General features: G+C 42.8%; 1 protein-coding gene across 1 annotated transcript; it reads left to right on the top strand.

Moving 5' to 3' along the window:
* Nucleotides 1-4,178: 4,178 nt before the first annotated feature.
* On the top strand, nt 4,179-19,803 carry PPP1CC (protein phosphatase 1 catalytic subunit gamma). Its single transcript, XM_068412261.1, has 7 exons — nt 4,179-4,354; nt 13,504-13,635; nt 14,880-15,110; nt 16,308-16,412; nt 17,388-17,611; nt 18,101-18,235; nt 18,630-19,803. Exons 1-7 carry the CDS (start codon nt 4,300-4,302, stop codon nt 18,717-18,719), a joined length of 972 nt encoding a protein of 323 aa, XP_068268362.1. The 5' UTR covers nt 4,179-4,299; the 3' UTR covers nt 18,720-19,803.
* The last annotated feature ends 1,050 nt before the right edge of the window (nt 19,804-20,853 follow it).

Raw genomic sequence — 20,853 nt, 5'->3', positions numbered from 1 at the left:
GCAAATAGCCATAACAGGAAAAATCCTATTGTGGTCACTGCTATATTAGGAAAAAAAAGTGACTTAGGACAGTTTTATATGAGAAGGATTTTATTGGTAGTGGTTTTGCCAATATGAACCTTCCAAAACTCACCAACAGAACACTTTTCCATCTGAAAACACCCATCAGAAACCCATAAAGTACCTCAGCCTTTACAAAAAAGAAAAAATAAATAGGAGGGGAGGGGTGGCAAATCACATTTCTCCCACGTCAAAATAGCCTGTCTCGAGATTTTTCAAGCAGAATCTTGTAACATTTTTTATCAAAAATGTGATTTTAGCGAACTTGAGGCAGACTTGCCATCGTCAGTGACAGCTTCCGTTGGTGGGAGATTTCAGACAGAAACCAGCTGTTGAGACTGAGAAACATTTGGCTCAGCAGAAATCAAGGCCTGGCTCCGGTGTGCAGGGTACCCCAGTGAAAAGAGAGAGTGTAATGAAGTCTCCAGCAAACATCCTGCTGCTGGGTGTCTGGGAACGGGGCTTCATTCGGCTTCTGCATGAGGTTTGAGTCCTTGGTGAGCCCCAAGGCGAAGCCAGAGGCTCCGGAGCAGCAGCCAGCCCCGAGCTCCTCGCCAGGTCCCGCATGCTGCAGTTTGCAGGTTTTGCTGCTGGAAGGAGATCATTGCACTGTATGATTTGTAAATAAAATATGACACTAAGAAAACACCTGCCTGTGCGTCAGCAACTCCCTTCCAAACAGGACACAGACCCCTGCATCTTCAGATCAGTCTCACGGCATGTTCCAGCTGCTCTTCTTTTGCCTGACAAATTGGCACCGTCTACCCCCAAAACTCTGCAGCATCCGAAATTCGGGGGTCAGCAAAATATTTTAGACATCAGACGCAAGAAGCGTGCATAAAAGCTTTATCTGGATTGTAACACAAGGAAATCTGGATGCAAACAGTAGGAGTTATGAAAACATTTAAGTCGTGGCTGTGTATCGTGTTAGGAAAAATAACATTTGACCCCCAAGTCACCCGTTCTTGTTTTCACCGTGTTTGAACAGCCCGTGTAGATCTTTGTTTGAAATGTACACAAACACATTGAATTTCACGGACTTAGCAAATATGTAATCTAAGGCAAGGGGGAGTGTGGGTGACTCGCATTTCTTAGGATCCACCTACGTACAGGGATAAAATAAGGAGCGTTTAATTATTATCTGCGTATATATACACGTCTATGTGTGCATATATATAGTGTATATACATATCATACACACAGTATATGTATGTGTGTGCATATATTATGTGTATATATGTACAGAACAATAATGAAATGCTCCTTATTTTATGAGGGTGGGTATTATATATATAATATATATATATTTTTAAACACAGCCAGACAATGAGCAACCGTACGATAAACAGAAGATGCATGTGCATGAGAGAGGGAGGACAAATCAGTGGGGAAAGATATTTTACACAGAAGCTTCCAAGGAATGTTACCAAAGCAGTGATTTATTTGTGGAATTTCATGGAGGGGGGGAAGGAGGAAAAGACACAAAGCTCTCAGAGCTGCAAGTGAAACAAACTGTATATCATCATGTATTTAGCAAACTAGAATGCAAATTGTAGGCAAATAGTAAGAAGGGGGGAATATATGAACCATAAGCTTCAAAATTATGGAATGCTTCAAGCCTGTGTGCACAGTTTGAGGACAAAGGGATTTCCCTGATTGTTCCCCCTCTAGAAATAAATCGTTGTTGTAGTCAACAAGACCAGAGAACAAAATAGTTTCAGGTTATTTATAACACCTTGGCTGGGTCCCTTTTCTAATCAGAGAAGCTGGTGTGGGGCAAGGCTTGTTATTTCCAGCAGAGAAAAGTTAGTTTGTTAAAAAGATAATTTTGCAGTGGCATTTTAATATCTCTGGCTCATCACAGAGTTTCCTGCTGTTAAGTCGGGGTCCTGATTTTTTATGTAAATGAAGAAGACCCTGTGCAAAAACACAGCCCCCTCCGAACAGGACACCAAGCGTTGGCGGCTGCTGCCGAGATGCAGAGCTGTAGCCAGGCGTGTTGGGTATTAAAGTGATGACAGGGCCTCGACAGATTCACCTTTATCTGTCACTGCTTTCCCTTCGCTTTGGCTACGCCTCTTTTAACAAGAACTGACAGTGCTTTGGACCTTGCCTGGTGTGGTTCAGCAAGTGAGAGACATTCTTTGCCCTCACCGGGCTCTTTTGAAGGGCTGGATCCTTCCTTCCAGAAGTACAGTGCTCCCAGTGAATTCCCAAGCACATCTCCCAGGTCACACCCTGGAAGGTGCTGAGCTCTCCCCCTCCACCCCATTTCCCAGAGAATTAACAGGAGTGAAAGGGACTCTGCACCCCACCAAAGGTGCTCAGATCCTCACAGGACTTGTCCCTGGAGAGGGGGTAACAGCTGAAGGATGAGATAAGATAAAGAGATTTCCAGCAAGGAAAACAAGGTTCCTCTGGACACGTAGGACCAATTTCCCTTTTTAAATAATTCAGCTAAGCCCAAGAGAATAACTTGACGCACAGATTTAGAAAGGATTTGAAAAAGAAAGCAAGCATTTGGTGCCAAAGAGCCAGGGGGACAGCTCCCGGGAAGGTGCAGTGCAAAAACAGATGTAAATCTGCAAATGCTGTCACGTTGACGTAAATCTGAAGTACCTCTATTGTCTTCAACAGGGTTACTTTGGGCTTACACCAGCGTGACTAAGATTAGCATATTGGCTTGGGCGTGCTCGTTACGATAAGCGTTTGCTCGGGGAAGTCGAGTGTTGAAGCTACGTTTTGCAATGGGCAGGCACCTGCGTTTGGGGCAGACTCTGTCTGCGTCCTCTTATCTCCTTCCTCCCGCCAGATCTAAGGTGTGCTGAGACTGCAAGTCCTTCGCTTTATCGCCCTCACGAACCCGAACTCTGCTCTGGCCCCACCACGGTAATAAGCTGTTATGAACATTGTGTAACTGTCAGCAGTAGGAATCCAGCATGCATAGTGGGAGCAATTCACGCGAGGAGGGGAGGAGGAAAGAGGTTGACACAGCCATCCCTGCAAATTAAAGTAGGAGAAAATAAAGCAATTAAACAATATTCGGTCAGAGATGCAAACTGAACAGTGGGAAAGGCCCGCACAGCCCCTCTCCCTTGCAAACACAATCCAATTTACAAGCAGAACCTTGTTTAATTGCTTGTAGCCAAGCCGTAGCTAAATATAGAATAAAATAAGAGCAGAAGTGTGAGATAAAATAGTAAGATGCTCTTGAAAGAGTAGGCTAATTTCTCCACCTGTAAGGATTTCAAAGCAGTGTACATTTATTACTGAAAGTATTTGCAGGGGGAGAGCCACGTATCTGAGGTTGCTCAGGAGCTGAAGGGTTTGCTCAGGCTGCAGAAACTCCTGTGAACAAGTGAGACAGGAGCTTCCAGCCCAGCAGTGAGCAGGCACTGAGAGCCGGCCATGGGCACCCAGAGCCAGCCATGGGCACCCAGAGTCAGCCATGGGCACCCTGCGGGTCCAGGCCGGGGTGTGCAGGGAGTGGGAAGGGGCCACCGCCGCCTTCACCTGGTCACCCCACCAGTGGCACAGCCCTGCGCACCCCACAGGCCTCCTCCCCGCAGGCCGCAGCACCCCGCGAGGAAGGTGGCAGCTGCAGGCGTGACTGTGGTGGTGTTCGCCCTGTTTTAAGGCAGGGGGGCGGCCATTCCGCACCCCTCACGCTCCACACCAACCCACACCCCTTCACGGGTGGAGACAACGCGGCCTCCGAGCAGGTGCCGTGAGGAGCCAGCACTGATAGAAGCCGACCCCAGCCACTGCGTCCCGCCATCAGCAGACGCCAAACGGCCTGTCGGTCCAGCTCACGGTCAGGTTCCGACGGACCGAGGCCGGACCCTGCAGCAGCAGCAGCACCAGCACCGGGAGGCGGCAGCACCGCACTATTTCACCTCCCGTGAGCGGAAGGATTCCGCAAGCGCGGGACGCGGCGCTGCCTTCACCCGCCCCGCTCTTCCCGCCCGGCCTATAAGAGGGTTCCGGTGAGGCGCGTCACGCTCGTAGTATCCGTGCGCTGGCTGAGCTCGCTGAGGGGACGGCGGCCATTTTGTTCAGTGCTGGGTCTCAGCTGAGCCCGGCGGCTGAGGGGGGGGCGGGGGGGGAAGAGAGAGAGGGAAGAAGGCGAGAGGGGGAAGGGGAAAAACGCGACAGAACGAGGAGAGGAGTTGGGCCGGCCAAGCAGCGAGCGGAGGGAGGGGAGCCGCGGGCAGGGGTCCGCCCGGCCGCTGAGAGGCGATGGCGGATATAGACAAACTGAACATCGACAGCATCATCCAACGGCTGCTGGAGGGTGAGGGTCGGGGAAGGCGCGGGGCGGGTGGCCGCGGGGCGAGTGGCGGCCGGGCTCGACCGCGCGGCGCCTCCGCGGTCCCGCTTCAGCCGGCGCCGCGGGTGCTGCACCGCGTCCCGCCCGCCCGTGGGGGCTCGGGGGGGAGGCGGCAAAATGGAGGGGCGGGAGGACGCTTTGTCTGCCCGGGAATCGCCTCTGCCCGTCAGCCCCGACTTTCCCCTCAGCCCGTGTGTTCCCGAGCTGTTCCTGCCCTCTGGTCCCCTCCGTGCTCCCGGTGCAGCGTTGGGAGCAGCCGGCTGCCCCCCTTCTCCTCCCCCGCAGCTCTACGGAGATGCTTAATTTAGTGGTATTTTCGTAGGAAAGTGTTTTAAAAAACCTGTTTTTTTTTTTTTCCTCCCGCCTTCTACACGCGCACATGAGGTCTGTGCTTGGCTGGGTAGTCGTGGGGCTCTGGAAGTGAGACTTAGCGTGGTTGGAGAGTGTTGAGGCAGCTTTTGAGAAAGTCGGGAGGAGGTTTGTGTGGGTTCAGGGTGTTTTAGCTTTGGGTAGCTGCTCGCGTTAATGCTGCCATAGGACTTCGGCTCTTAATTCGTAACATATGGTGGCTTTTTTGGGTGTGAATAGAGGGTTGGGTGTTGGTGTTTCAGGCAGAGTGTGGAAGGGCTTATTGTCTCGTGTCATTAGTGCTTTGGGTTGGAAAGAGTTGTGTGAGAGTTTCTAAATCAAAGGAAAAGGTGGCAGTTGCAGGAGGTGTCTTCAGCAGCATACCTTGGGTTGCAGGAGTCGACACCGGACTAGAATTGTTGGATGATCTTTCCTAGGGCAAAAAGCTGAGAAGTAGCCAGTGATTTTCTTCCAGGCATCAAGGAAAATCATAATTATTCAGGGAAGGAGGATAGCCTGATCCAGTCTCATTTCACATATGTCAGGGCAGGCATCTCACCCCGGCTTAGCTTGAAGAGCTTGGTCAGGGGTTTAACTTTTTTCCATTTGGCACGGTGTCATCTGAGGCAAATGGTGAAGAAATGTCTTTCAGCTGTATTACACTCTTACAAGATTTTGCTTGTGTAATGGCTTGGATAGCAAAAGGTCAGGCAGAGGAACAATAGTGCTACTCTAGAAATTATTTGGAGTTAAAAATCCTATAAATGTATTATGGGATTATTGAACTAGAATAAGTAAAAGTAAGTAGGGCTTTTCCTGTGATCTGTTTTGGGTTTTGCCTGTTACCAATTTAAACTGCCCTGGTTTAAATTACTTAAAGGCTTCCCTTCATAAATTTAGAGCAGGGTTTTCCTGAAACTTTAGTAGTACGATTTGTAGATGTCAGGTCCTGTATGTTATATGTTTGGTGACATACTAATACATGCTCAATTTTACTGCAGCTATTAGTTACAGTTCTTACTTGATTACCCTTAGCGTAACTAGTGCAATTTTGTCAAAGTGTTAAGTTCTTAATATCAAAACCATGGAGTAAGATAATCCTAGAAAGATATTTGAAGGATTTCTCTGGTTTAAAGTTTCAAAAAGTAGTCAGATGTACTACATCAGTATGTTGTGGTCTCACCCAGCTTATATCAGTGTTACACCTTGGGAGAAGATGACAGTTTGTAAATCAGGCTTCAGAAGGTTTACTGACAAGATCTTTTAAGAGATGGTTCATGCAGCTAAAGATGTTACCTGAGGTTGCATCAGCTACCAGAACTGAGATTAAATTTTTTTTCCTGTCTTGACGTTTCAGCTGGGATTTTGGATTCCTTGAGGCAACGATTGTCTTTCAATATTTAAAACAATTGCCAATTCCTAACCTATGCTAGTGGGTTTTTTTGTTGCTTATTAAATATCTATTATAAACATGTTTTCCACACAGAGTAGTGATGAACCTTTGTGGCAGTCTGTCATTTGTATACCTTTTTTTCCAGAAAGGGCAAAATGATACTGCATTTTAGCAAACGCTGCGTTTTTTAGAGAGTGCTAAATTGTGTGAATTACTGTGCAAATGCCATTCTCTTCGGTTGTTTAAAATTTTCTTGGCTCAGCCTTTCCCTGAAATTGTTAAGGTCCAGCTAGGTAGATGAGAGGACTGAACTTCTAAAGTGGAGGTCTGCAGGATATTAAATGGAGGGGAAAAAATATCTAAAGTATGTGTAAGGATTCCCATCCTATTTAGATTTGGAGCAAAGGAGAAATTATTTTTCAGTGTGGTTCTGGTAGAACAACCACCTAATGTTAGTTGTACAAAGCCTGGTGTGCCTGTACCAGAACTCTGTTTCAAGTGATGCCCTTTTCAGACAAGGTTGTGCACAGTTTAAAATCACACTCAAGCATGAAAACACTGCAAAATCTGTTTCAATAATCAACTTACAAACTGAGTTGCCCAGATCCTTGTGCAAGCTTTAAATTTTAGAGCAATTTGGTTTATTACAGCTGCCTTTAAACTATATACTTACATATTTTTATAACAGTTAACTTTAGATGATTTTGCTAATAAATGCAAAGGATTTGCAAAATGCAAAATGGACGGGGGCATTATCCCTTCCTTTTTGAAAGTAACAAACCCAAGTATTAAGGACATACTTGAGGAAATATTTCAAATCAGTGAGAAAATATAGCTGAGCAGGTATTCATGTTTTATAATATGCCTTAGCACTGCACTGTTGGAAGAGACCAAAGAGCTACCCCAGTCGTGAATCTAGTCTGATGGTCGAGGTAAAGGGAAGTGGTTAAACGGTGAATAATAAAGTACTCACTTCTGTTCTTAATATAAGGTATTAATAATGTATTTGTGAGGCAGTTTATTTGCTTTCTATCCTGACTTCTCTGATCAAATGACATTATTCTTACTTTTTCCCCAAACAGTTGATATTTTCCCACACACATGAGGCCAGTTAGCTGAAATATTAGTATGTTCTTTAAAAGGCCTGAAAGTGTGTATTTAGCTTCTCATTCTAAGGTAAATATTTGAAGAGTCTTTCTTGCTCTGAATGTTTATAGTACAGAGCCATTTGGCATTGAAATGTCACAAAAACCATTTTTCAATAACATTGTTCTCAACCTTGGAAACATTGAACATACTGATCTGTTCTTACTGTAATTGAATTTATATTTGTCACCTCTTTACTTATGAGGGTTGTGTTCTGATAGGGACATTTTATGAGTACAGGTTGTCTAATTTTGTCACTTTTAGTAACTGAATAAGGCTTCTAAAGTACAGTAAATGACAGTGTCCTGCACTGAGTATTGAAAAGTTTCCTAAGTGTCCTTGATAGTGGATAAAGGCTCGAATAGTTATGGAACTAACTCACTTTACGGAGGAATAAGCTCCCTGTAAGGTGAAAAATCAGTGGCATCTGTATGGTCATGGAAGGGGTTCCAGGAAATGGCAGAATTCCTGCTCAGCTCCAGGCAAAGAATGAGTAACAAATCCCGAGGTTCCCTGAGCGTGAGCATGGCTTCCTTTCCATGCCGTGTCAGATGATGTTCCTATTGCTCGAGCCCCTTATGGGTTTCCTTCATCTAATGCATTGGCAGCTTTTCACAGATCAGGAGGGTCTGGTTTGAAAATGGAGCTATAGTAACGTATCTAGAAAACAAGATTGAAACATACTGGTCTTACCATGGTAACGATAAATAACGGGGTAAAATAACACAGTTTCAACATATGTGAGTGGAACCCAAGTTGAAATATGTTTCTGAAGATCTTTTTGTGTGCTGCAGCCTCGGCAAACGCTATTAAGGGAAAACTAAGTAATGAATGGAGGCTACTTTGGATAAAGCCATGCGGGGCTAGAATGGCGGTAGCCGTTCTGAAAGCTGAAATCCTGGTTTGTGCACCAAAATCAGCAAAAAGACTAAATCCTCAAACTTTCCTGTTTATACACCCACAGATTTCTATTCCCAGTAAAGCCTGTTGTATAGCTGTCAAGGAGATATTCTTTCTAATGTGCTTTAAATGGGGAAAAGAGGATCATCCAGTTATTAAAAATAGTTGAGCCAAAGAGTATGGATAAACTTTTGCTGACAACAGAGAAGACTGGTTCTTGCAAATGCAGTTCTCAGATTTTTTTTTTCGCCTTTCTGCTAAATACAGCATTGATTGGATCTGAAGCTTCTTGCTGTTTAACTTCATGTACTGAGAGAAGTGTCTGTCTGATTTGCACAATGTTAATCTGATTTCACTTGTTGATGAGTTGGGATACTGTGATAAAGTTTCTAATAGACGAGCAGCACTTGTTGACCTCAAACCATATATTTTTCCATACTTTGTGTAGCTTAATGTTAATTGTTTCCTGCTGTGTGGCAGCAGTTGCTAATAATGGGAAATAGGAGCTCTGCATTTGGAGGACAAGGATTAGGTTCCTATCACTGCTGTGGATTCAGATAAGTCAGTTAAACTCTGTGTTCGTTGCTCAGTCAGTGAAGTGGAGGAATTTGTCATCCCATGAGTATGCGTGATCGGTGTGAGTACCTGTTGCTACGAAGCTCTCTCCGGTGTGGAAGCGTGTTACACGATGAAAATTTTGCAGTCAGGCAGACTCTTGTTTGATAACGCTGCTGTGAACTTTCATCATCCTAAAAAGTAGACTAGAACTTTTTCTTTTTAGGGGCTTGGGCACTGAGGAGTTGCTTTTCAGTTTCAATTATGAATTTGAAATGATCTGATCAAAGTTGGTAGAGCCTGCAGTAAAGTAAAACCTTTTTTACATCAACCACTTTCAAGTTATTTATTCCCTTTGTGCCTGTGGTGCGAAACTGAATGTGAAACTGTCATCAGGAACTGCTGAACGCAAGATTAAAACCAACCTGCAGTATTTTTGGAAGTGTCTCTAGCATTGCAGACATTTTAATGTGAAATACGGTAAAACTGGGAGACTCGTTTAATAAGCCAAAAAATGAACTGACCTGCTGATAGACTGTTTTCTTAAGGACATTTTCTGTCTGAGAACTTGATTCTAGCACTTCAGTTGACAGCATTTCAGCTGCTTCTTTTAATGTAATACTGAAGGAAAATGAGATGTTTGGATCACTGAAATTTCTAATATTTTTGAATAATCTGCTGTTTTTTAATACTTTTGTAAGTATCTGTCCCTTTCATACTAACCTTGAATGAGGTAATATACTCAGTTTTAAAATAGCATTTGCCTTCATTAAAGGATTGTGTGGCAGCAAACTGAACATTGGAAAATGCTAGTGATGAGATGTGGTGTAGAAGTCTGTTGTACTCTACGTGCATGTGGTCTTCTGACTGTTGTACGTTCTAGATCCCACAGTTCTTGACCCATTTATCCTTCAAAAAGGAATATATAAAAGTTATCCTGGATGTCAGGTGGTGGTTTAACTCCTGCAGCTGCAGCCATGCTTTGTGCTAGCTCTGTTTGCTTGCACCAAGATGTCAGGGGTGCGGTTAAGTTCTTGCTCTTCCTTTTCCTTTTCCTTCCTTTTCGCTGTCTGCCAGGCAGCTGTCATACTGCACTCACCTCTGCTTAGAGCCTTCAGTTTAGAGTTGGTATGTGTTGTTGCTTTCCAGCAGTTTTCCTCCTTGTCTTGGAAAGCAACATTAATTTTAATAGTTGGGACCTATGCTCAAGTCAGTACCTCTGAGGAGATGATCCAGGCTCCAGGGAGGGCTCTTTCCTGTTGTCTTTTCTATCCAGTGGGGAGCTTATTTTTCCAAAACGTCTCGTACTTGTACAGTGGAGATTTTCCTTGTTAGAAGACTGCCCAGACTGGACATTGAAATTCAAGCTCTCAAAAAATTATTTTTAAGAACAGGAGCATCTCTGCCTAAAAGAGGGTGGGAATATATAACTGTCTGGAAATAGTGCAGCAGTATGTTGAGACAAGACATAAATAAAATATTTGAAATAGGCTGTCTTTTTTCCTCAACTGGTTAATCTTTAGCTTGTTCTGCTGTCAGTTCCAGACTGTCATTTCTGAGAGAGGTTAATTTTTATGCCCTGAAAGAACAAATGTGCATGTACAGTACTATTGAGCTGCTCTTTTGACTTTATGACCAAGCTGCCAATTAGTATCATGCTGTCTGATCTCTGCAAGCTGCCTTGTTTTGGTCCAAAGCAGAGAAAAGAAACTGTAAACACCATGTATTTTTCATAGTGTATTATTTTTGCATTTCTTAGTGGGACTAAGTAACTCGAAGCCTCAATCAGAGAAACCTTTTAAGAAGTCATTCAGACTGAACATCCTGCGTTTCCTTGCCAGCTCTTTACTTGTGGATGAGAAAATCCTTGCACTAAAAAAAAAAAACAGATTTCTCAAACCAACATGCATTTCTGCATATTTGATTCTTCTGAAGCCAAAAATATTTTTTCCAGCTTTTCAGGATATATAGGTCAATGTTAGAAGAAATTGAACACTCGTTTCTTCTGTGCTGATCCCACGTTGGACGAAAGTGGTCAAAACATTGTTGGCAGGCAGCGTGCTACAGAACTGAATCAAATTGTCCTGTTCTTCTTTCATCCTTCTGGTATCTGTGCTAGTGAGTTTGTGAACTGCAACAAAGCATTGCTTTATCTTGTCAAGGTTTTCTACAAGCAGGCACCGAAAACTGCATGAGGATTATACTGGTTCAATGAAAATATATTGGAGAAACATAGGAAACTTGTGTCTGAAACAGTCAGCTTTCAGATTTTCATTTAATCTTCAGCAAAAGTGAATGCATATGCTTTATTCATGAGCTTTAGTGACTCAGAGCATTACATAGACTGTATAATAATTTATACTTTCTAATTTATGGATGTGAGGGTACAGGGTTTTGTTTTAGCAGTTTCTAACAAGACCAAATCATGGAAAGTTAGATTTTTGGCTTCTCAGAAAACTAAATACAAGTATACTGTGTTATCAGAAAAACAAAGGTGAATTGTGAAATCTAAGAGTAGGGGGAAATGTAACATTTATAATTCAGCCAGCTGATCACTTTATTCTATAAATTTCTGTTCTTTGTTGCTTCTGGAAATCTGGAGTTTTGAATAACTTGCTCATTGCTCAGGAGTGTTTGCAAAATTACTGTATGGATGAAAAAATTACTGTGCAGATGAAAAGCCTCATGCATGATAACAGGCTGTGACAAAGATTTAACTTTCATTTATATGCTTCATTACTTTGAATGTTTTAATGGAAGACATGAAGTTTAGTGGTAATTCCAGTGTTGCCATGTCATGTCCCTGTTGAGTGATAATACATAGGCAGTGAGTAATAGAGGAGCATGTATTGCTTGAAAGATAACATTGTTACAGCCATGACTTTCGACCTACAATTAACTTAATGTCACTGTCTGTAGACATTGTAATTTGAACTAAAGTTTAATTTGGAAGCTTGTTTGAGGAAAGGTTGTGTTTTAGGGTGTTGTCAATGATTCTGTAGGGCAGCCTGTGCCACCATGACCAGGGTCTCTGGGAGTCAGGTGCAGGGTGGAATTGTTTTGGTGGTATCGCTGTAAGCGCTGGTAGAGATTGCGCCCCGTGACACTTGGTTTTATGGGTGGATAATACACAATCATTATTTTATTTGTGGTCTAGGTAAGATGCATGCTGACTGAACAATGTTTTCTACTCTTGATCAGAGGCTTGCACAAAAGGAGGAAACTTCTGTGCTAATGAGGAATTGTAATCCCTTGGGAATACAACCGTTCTTGTTCTTACTCTTCCTAAAACATGCCCCCCCCCCCCGCCCCGCCGTGGCCTTTCCTATTGCAGTGCTCACTTCTTGGTTACATACAGTGCAAGGCCCCCAGTGACAGTACAGAGATTGGAGTCATCTGTAGCTTCCAGATTTCTCCTTCTGAGGTTAAACGATGTCAAGGGAATTAGACTGAAAAGGTATCTAAAAGGTTATTAAGGAATTCAGGCAGATAATATTGCCTAGATTCTTGTATTTGAAAGGGTTTGTGCCTTGTTGATTGCTTTTTGGCAGCTAAAGACTTTTTGGATAAGAGCATAGACTCTTCAGTCTCAGTGCCATGAGTTGTGCACAGTAAGTCACCTCACTAGGCAGCATGACCAGTGTAGTGATTCTGTCTCGAGGTGTTGTCAGAGTGTTTCCAGGCATCTGAGGCTGAAGTTGTGAGGTCATTTGGCTTTGATGCAGCTAAACCAGTGGGTTTTGTTGTAGAACATGACTGCTCTTATTCCATAATGTTACTGGAATTTGCTACAGGTTTCTTTTTTGCTTCAGCCTTGTCAGTGCTCCGTGTTGTCACTGGTTTTGACACCAAATAAAAACACAATAAGCTTCACCAGTAATGGCACGATCACATTTTTTTATTTAGTGTTATCCTAACCCTGATAAATGCTGTTGCACGGAATTGCTGCCATGGAAATATCCTTTGTATTTCTGGGCAACAGAAAGTGTCGGGTGAGATAGATAAATGGAAGGAAAGCTGTTCTGGTGGAAGACAGCTTTGATGGATGTTAAAGGGAACCAACTATTCTGAATTGTTGCAGTGGGGCAGACTGAAGCAGTAATGGAGGCGGGGGGGAAGGATTGGGGCGGAGGGGGAAGTGGTCTGAGGCTGGGAGATAGATCTCCTGCTAGCTTGTCTTTTCCTGTGCTCAGAGGCAACGATAAGGAGAGCTGTTTTGGTATTGTGATCCAAAAATGTTTCCTTTCTTATAGGTCTGACCTTCCAGTCATGTGCTTATTTTGTCTTCCCTGTTTGCTACCTGCTGTGTAAATTGGGGCAGTACAGTATTTATTGGTGCTGTGGTCTTGTTTGTTTAGATACTGGCTTGGGCAAGGTCATATGGTAGTTTAGGGAAACTTGCACATTTGAGCTGTGATGTTGATGATTAAATGGGAGACTTCCTTTTCTCAAGTGCAGACCAAATATATATATAGTCACATTGTCCAAGATGGGTTTTATAACTAAATTGAACTAAAGTGATGCTATTTAAAATGTGACATTTAACGGGGGAAGTTTTGAGCCATGAATTCTGTTAAATGAAAGTCACATACAACTGAAGCAGAACACACTGCCCTTTCTCTGGTAACACAGCAGTGCAGTTTCGCCTCAGCAGGCTGATATTACCCTGTTTTCTTCTCATTCTGTATTACAGTGGCATTTAGTCAGGCTCTTAAAATAACACCAGGGATGTTGCTGATTTTGATAACTGACTTGTGACTCCTTCTGACAGTGCGAGGATCAAAACCGGGCAAAAATGTCCAGCTTCAAGAGAATGAAATTAGAGGACTGTGCTTGAAATCCAGAGAAATCTTCCTGAGTCAGCCTATTCTACTAGAACTTGAAGCTCCACTGAAAATATGTGGTGAGTACTGTGATTTTGATTTGATGCTGGGGCAGGAGGGCTGTCAGGTAAATGCAGACCTTAAGCAGAGGACAAATGGCAGATGCTAGTTTCACTTATTAACAGTGGAACTAATAAATGATTGTAGCAAAAGGGAAGATAAAACCCTGCTGGATGCTTAGGGCAGGGGAGTGGGGAGGAGGTAACAAACATGGGAATTGGAGTGGGGACCAAAATAATCCAAACCCAAAAAGTAACTGGTCCAGTTTACCAGGTCTCTTGGGGAAAGGATTCACATGAAGTTTTGGAAAGGAGTTTTTGTATCAATGAAATAATGTTTGGCCCAGTCATGACTAAACGAAGGAGAAGTGCCGTAGTTTATTGTAGCTGCTGTTCAGAGTTGAACAGTGGTTTGACAAAATTGTAAAATCCTGCTGGAAACTTAAATTTCTTTACTGTTTCTTGGAATTACTTTCTAGCTTGATTTCACCATACTTGTACACAGTGGTGCTCATTTTGCACACACGTACGTGTCTAGTTATGCTAAAAGAATGAAGAATGTCAAAAGAAAGGCCTCAATAAATGCACTTTAAACAGCTTCCAGCAAACAGTGTTTTATCCTACTCTTAACACTGAGGATTTACTTCAAATTGAAGTAGCTTGTTCAATATTTATAACATTGGTAGTCTAAAACTATGATTTAGTGTTCTGCTTGTCAGAAACAAAACCATGTTTTAAACCAAAGGCAGAAATACCAATTTCATTTTTGATACAACTTCACTGCTAGAATTTGAAATACTGAGTGTTTCAAGAAAACACCAGGGATGGTACAAAGGAAAGCAAATGCCCCAGGTGGTCAGTTTTCCATCAATATTACTAATGCTGCGTGGAAATACCAAGAATGAGGTAAAGGTTCCTGATCTCACAGCCACTAGTCAAGTAAAGGATTTAACTGGATGTCAGATTTTCATGTGAACAAACAGTTGGTTTCTTGGAATCCTAATTTTTGTTTTACACGTGTGTGAGTATTTTTAAGTAGCTACATACTTCGTCTTAGTGCAGTTAACTGTTGTGTTACACAGATGTCAGACTTCAGAATGTGATCATTTTATATACGTTAAGATAAACTGTAATTTTTAGGTACGTTGTAGCAGTATCTAACTTCAAGCTTTTACTTTCTGAAGTGTCATTCATTTGTTCTTTCTCTAGAATCAAAGACTGTAGCAAAGGGTCACTTAGCTGTTGTTTCTGAATCCTCCTTACAGGTGACATCCATGGACAGTACTATGACTTGCTTCGACTCTTTGAATATGGAGGTTTTCCACCAGAAAGCAACTACCTGTTCCTTGGTGATTATGTTGACAGAGGAAAACAATCTTTAGAAACAATTTGTCTTCTATTGGCCTACAAAATTAAATACCCAGAGAATTTTTTCCTCCTCAGAGGGAACCATGAATGTGCCAGCATCAATAGAATTTATGGGTTTTATGATGAATGTAAGTCATACAGCTGTGTGCGTCTTTGGCCTGGGAAAGCAGGGTGGGAGGTGCTGGTGTGGGAGTGTGAGATGATTCTTGCCTAACTTGCAGTTCTCTTTGCACACTTCCCGGGGGCCCTTGGCCTGGTTTAGGAAGGGAAATGTGTCCTTTCCCTGATCTGATCCTCACAGTACAAAGCAGCATGCAAGTGGGTAATTTTATTTATTGGCCACTATGTTAACTCACAGTTCTCACTGGTACTTACTGTTAAAGTTCTGAAGATAAGGTCATCTACTGAGAGATGGGGGAACTGATGTGCTTTACAGAAGTTCACCTCTGTTTCTTTCATCTGAGGGATGTTTTGAACAAACACAACGTTGCTGTGTGCAGTTGATGTACCAGCTCTGTTACTGCAGAGTGCATTAAGGTCTGTTGTGATGGAGACTATACGTAGACCTTACCCTAGCATAACAAGAAATTTTGCTGTGAAGCAGAAGTGTGTGCTCATGTTTCAAAGGATATGACTTAATAAATGCAGATAAAACTGTTCAACTGTGCGCTGAAACGTTCTCACAACTTGTGTTGTGGGACATACTTGGCTTGTAGCTTACGAGATTACTCTCCACGTCTTGTTCTCCTTCCATGAGGAAAGAGATGTATGGTATTTCAGAGTTGACGCCTCAGAGATTAATCACAGGCTTAGTCATATATCACAAATATGTTCAGGGTTCATATCTGTTGCGAGAGTCCCTTTGAAAGTAAAACCGTAGCAGTTTCACTTTTCGGTCCTGTTTCCTTGCCTAGAGAGACTTTATGTGGTAAAGCACTAGCAGAAGTTTACAGAAAATCTGCTTTCCAAGAATTGCTGTCTTCCCCTGAGGAAAACAGCAAATGGCAACTGGAACTGAACAAGTTCTCCGAGGGATAATCTTCCAGAGCAAGGTTGGGACTGGAGAGTCAGGCTGCCAACACTGAATGTTGTTCTGTTGAACAGACTTGCGCTGTCGTCAGGGCGCTCTGCCACCCTGGAAGAGACCTTTGCAGCTTTCTTATAAGCAATAAAGTATGTCAGTGGGTATCAGAGAAGATAAATTGTGTATTGGCTTTAATGCTAACTTTTTGCAAGTCTTAGTAAACTTAAGGCAGCCATGTTAGGTTGGGTGTAGTTGTGTTAGAAAAGCATATTGACTGTTTTTTCCCCAAAATCTCCTCTAGGTAAGAGAAGATACAATATTAAGCTGTGGAAAACCTTCACAGACTGTTTTAACTGTTTACCAATTGCAGCTATTGTGGATGAGAAAATATTCTGCTGTCACGGGGGTAAGTTACGGTTCCTTAGCTGGTATTTGAGAAACTAATACTCTAGTATCAATCGTGGCAATTTCATGTTTATGTTGCTGAGGCTTCAAAACTTGAGGGATTTTTCTCTGCCTTGGCTCATGTATGAGGTAGGGTTGAACTTGATTAGTGTAACTTCAGACACAATGATCTGCTTTTCCTTTTATACCAAAAGGCATATTTAATAGCCTCTCCTTTTGAGTAAAGGATCCTTGTAGGTTTTTTTAGACTTACATGACTAGGAGTTTTATGTACATTCTGAAAACGTGTTTTCATAGAATCACAGAATGGTTTGGCTTGGAAGACACTGTTAAAGATTGTTTAGTAGAATCCCCCCTGCCATGAGCAGGGACATCTTTCACTAGATCAGGTTGCTCAAAGCCATGTCCGACCTGACGGGTTTGGAGTTTCATTTGTAGAAATTGGCTCTGGTATGCTATGTGATAGCTGCTTCATGCAGCTTTCCAAAGTAATAAAATACATATTGCACCTTAAATGTTTTATCTCTTGCAAGTAATTACAGTTGCCCAGGGAGACAGATCAGTGAAAAATGGTATGAGGTCTGTTTGATACTGTATTTTATCTTACTAGGCCTGATCCTTCGAATAACCATACCCTGCCATTTCTAGTATTAATGTCTCTTTTACTTAAAAGCTCTTTTAACAGACACTTGCAAAATATTACAGTGAGATTATTGTAATCCTGTAAAATGTGGAAATGGTTTTGCTTATCTTGCCTCCAGTAAGTCTTTTAGGACGTGACTTCTCTTCTGTTACAAAAGCTTTAAAACAAGTGCTGGATTTAAAAAAAGTCAGTTAACGTTGCCATTGAACTATGTGAAATTGCAATGGTGAATCAGTTTGAATACAAGTTACTTTTGTCTTGAATTAATACCTCGAGTCCTGCAGAGCAAAGTTGGACTAAAATGTGAACCACACGTGTCTTGACTCTGAACAGGTTTGTCACCAGACCTTCAGTCAATGGAACAGATAAGACGAATTATGCGCCCCACTGATGTGCCGGATCAAGGTCTGCTGTGTGATCTCTTGTGGTCTGACCCTGACAAGGACGTCTTAGGATGGGGTGAAAATGACAGAGGAGTGTCCTTCACATTTGGTGCTGAAGTGGTTGCTAAGTTTCTCCATAAACATGATTTGGATCTCATATGTAGAGCTCATCAGGTATTTTAATTTTGTACATTAAACCATAGACTAATTTAGGTTCAGAGGGACCTGAGGTGGTGATCTGATTCAACCCTACACACATGTACTCAACACAGGCCAAACCAGTGTAAGCCTGAGGTGCTGAGGATCTCGTCCAGCCAAGTTTTAACTATCTGCAAGGATCGAGATTCTGCTCTCTCTGAACAACTTGTCCCAGTGTTTAACAACCCTTGCAATTAATGTTTTTTTTTCTTAATACATATAAACCGTGGCCCTGATTCCTGAACAAGATTGTCTTGAACCTAGCAGAATCCTGCTTTTTCTCATTGCTAATGGGCTCTGTTGCTGAACTGGATCCTGCAATAGTCTTCCCATTTTGGTCTAAAAGTTTGGAACTCCTGCTCCTCAGATGTAGCCAGTTTTTCAGCCACTGTCTCTGTTAAAGCTGCTTTGCACCTTGGCAGGAAGAAGTTACCCAGTCTGATATTTCTGCTTTTCTCTCTGCAGGTTGTTGAAGATGGATATGAGTTTTTTGCGAAGAGGCAATTGGTAACTCTCTTTTCTGCCCCAAACTACTGTGGAGAATTTGATAATGCAGGTGCCATGATGAGTGTGGACGAAACTCTAATGTGCTCTTTTCAGGTATGGTATCTGAGGATTTTACCTCCTGGTTAGTGTGGTCACACTTCAAATCTGCTCTATTTTGAATTGATAACTTTACTGTTACAAACTACAGTGCTTGTTTCAAACAGATCTGTACAGATGTCACATGTAGACAGGGCTGTGTTTGCACTCATGTCTTCAAAAATGCAATAAGCCCTTGCTGGTGTGAGTAGATGAACTTTTTTACCCTGGAATTAAATCATCCCAGCAAAGCTATAGCTGTTGGCACGGCCTCTCAGATCAGCTGCTCTGAGTAGGAAACACATTTATTTCTTGGCACATGTATGACTTGTATAATGCCCTTACTAGTGAATTAATTAATTGTACGAAAGCTAAAACATTTTTTTGCTAAATGACTGAACTGTCTTTTCAGATTTTGAAACCTGCAGAGAAAAAGAAGCCCAATTCCAGCAGACCCGTAACACCTCCCCGGGGTATGATCACAAAACAAGCAAAGAAATAGTCACTTTGGCACTGCCTTGTTGGGACTTGTATCATAGTATATAACCTCCATTTTTAAAACTGTAACGTGTACTGTTCAGCTTGCTCAAAATAGATGATGTGTTCGTGGTTTTCCTTTTAATTTGATGAATGGCATTTGCTGGTTGTAACAGCGAATGAAAGACTTTTCTCCCTCCCAGGAAAAAGAGTTTTAAACTTTCCTTTCGTTGGTGTTATGCTGTACACTCCACAGCTCTGATCCTGTCGTCATGGGTAATTGTACAACCGACTCTGAATCTGTACAATGAGTAGTGTAAATGCTTGTTTTCTTCTTTAGGATCTAAAGAGGGCACTAGTGTGCTGTGCGAGTAGAGATTTGTTACTGTCGGAAATCACATACTGTTTTTACAAACCACTGTGAACTTTTTTTATGTTAAAATTTGTTTTAAAGGGATTGCTTTTCTTTTAATGTCTCGTCATGGACACGTTAGTTTTATTGCTGTCAACATTAGAAAACAACCTTGAACCTTGCCAGCGTCACTGGTATGATGTATATTTAATTCAGACACACATCCCTCTCCGTATCCTTCAAACGACGATTAAAGCCATTATTTTACGTGTGTGTGTCTCCTTCCTGAAGCCAAAGTTCACTTAGAACACTGTTGGTACACGACCCACCACGCTGAGTCGGCAGGGCTTTCCCTTCACCCCTTCCTTTTGGAGATAAAAGGAAGTCCTGACTTGAAATAGCAAGTAGAAATGCCGTGCTGTGTATTCTGTAAACACGTTTTTGTACCATTTCCGTACGTCCGACCGAGGGGGCTGCTGGGCTGTGGCGTCGGGCCTGGGGCAGGCGGCGGCGGCTGGAAGTTATGGAAATGGGTCTGGATCTGCCTGACTGGTTTTGTGCATTTTAGCCTAAAGACTTTGTTCTACAAACAGCCTAGAAAATAGATAAGCCAACCTGAGGCGTTGGTCTTGGTCACCGGTTTATATAAATCTCTCACAGAATCTTGTTTTTTAAAAACTGTTACTCTTTTTTGAACAGATAACAGTGTACAATACCATGTAGTGAAAATCACTTATTAAATGAAGAAATTGTTAAATCTTCTCGGTGTCACTTTATCACAACGTAGCCACTACTGCTATCAGAGGACCTTCCTTAGATAAATAAATTGTTCTGGAAACCCACCAGTTCTTGGTTTGGATTTATCTCAGCTACAAGCACTAGAGGTACGGTTTTGAACAGAGGAATTGGATTCAGATGTGGCTCTGGAGCTTTAATGGACATATTCCCCTTTGGCACCTTCCCTCTGGAGCAGGGGGGTGCAGGCAGGAGGCTCAGCCTGGTCTGAAGGGCTGCAGCCAGGAGCTGCTGGTGCTTGGTGGAGCCTGGTCACCAAGAAGGAGTTTCTGTCACGACAAACCACCAGCTCTGTTCCGCTGTCCTGCGTAGATGAGCCCCTTCACTCCTGGAGTGAGCTGAGCTTTTTTGACAAGAACACATCCTCTGGCCAGTCCCCAGCCATGAATTTTGGTTTTTAATGTATTCCTCTGCCAAATCAAACAGCCTTTTCCCTATTCTGAAGACTCTTTTCCCACCCCTCCCTCTAAAGCTAATTAATGAAGCCACCTCCTGGTAACTTCTGATGAGCTCATTAGATGAGGTGTCACAGATTGCCTGTGAAAGGCTTTCTTGCAAACTCACTTTCACGCTTTAAATCACGTTTGTGGTTTTCTTTATAGCTCTATAATTTTTCTACTTCCTTGTGAAATAGTCACCTGTGTGGCTTTTATCGATCTAGTGAATAACAGAGCACGGATGGAACCCGTTTTTATTTGATTTGTATCTAAAGGATTGCACTAACCCAGCTCTGCAACCATTAGCTCGCCAACCATTCCACGTGTCACCCTGTCACACCTTCTTCCTCTGTGACTTGTTTTTTTTCTCTCCTCAAATGGGGTTTTGGTGACACGTGCCTATTCTGGGCTGTGCTTTCTGCTCGGCTGCATTCCCCTGGGGTGGCTCACCCACCCTGGGCTCCCCAGCTGCTCGGCGTGAAGGAAGTCCCACGGCACCGTGGCAGAGGTGGAAGGTTCCTGCTCTGCCGCAGAGGCAGGAAGGACAGAAGACCTGATCAGGTTCAGGTTGGGCA

Source organism: Nyctibius grandis, chromosome 14 (assembly GCF_013368605.1).
Source record: "Nyctibius grandis isolate bNycGra1 chromosome 14, bNycGra1.pri, whole genome shotgun sequence".
Taxonomy (NCBI): Eukaryota; Metazoa; Chordata; class Aves; order Nyctibiiformes; family Nyctibiidae; genus Nyctibius; species Nyctibius grandis.
This window is presented reverse-complemented; position numbering and strand designations above follow the sequence as displayed.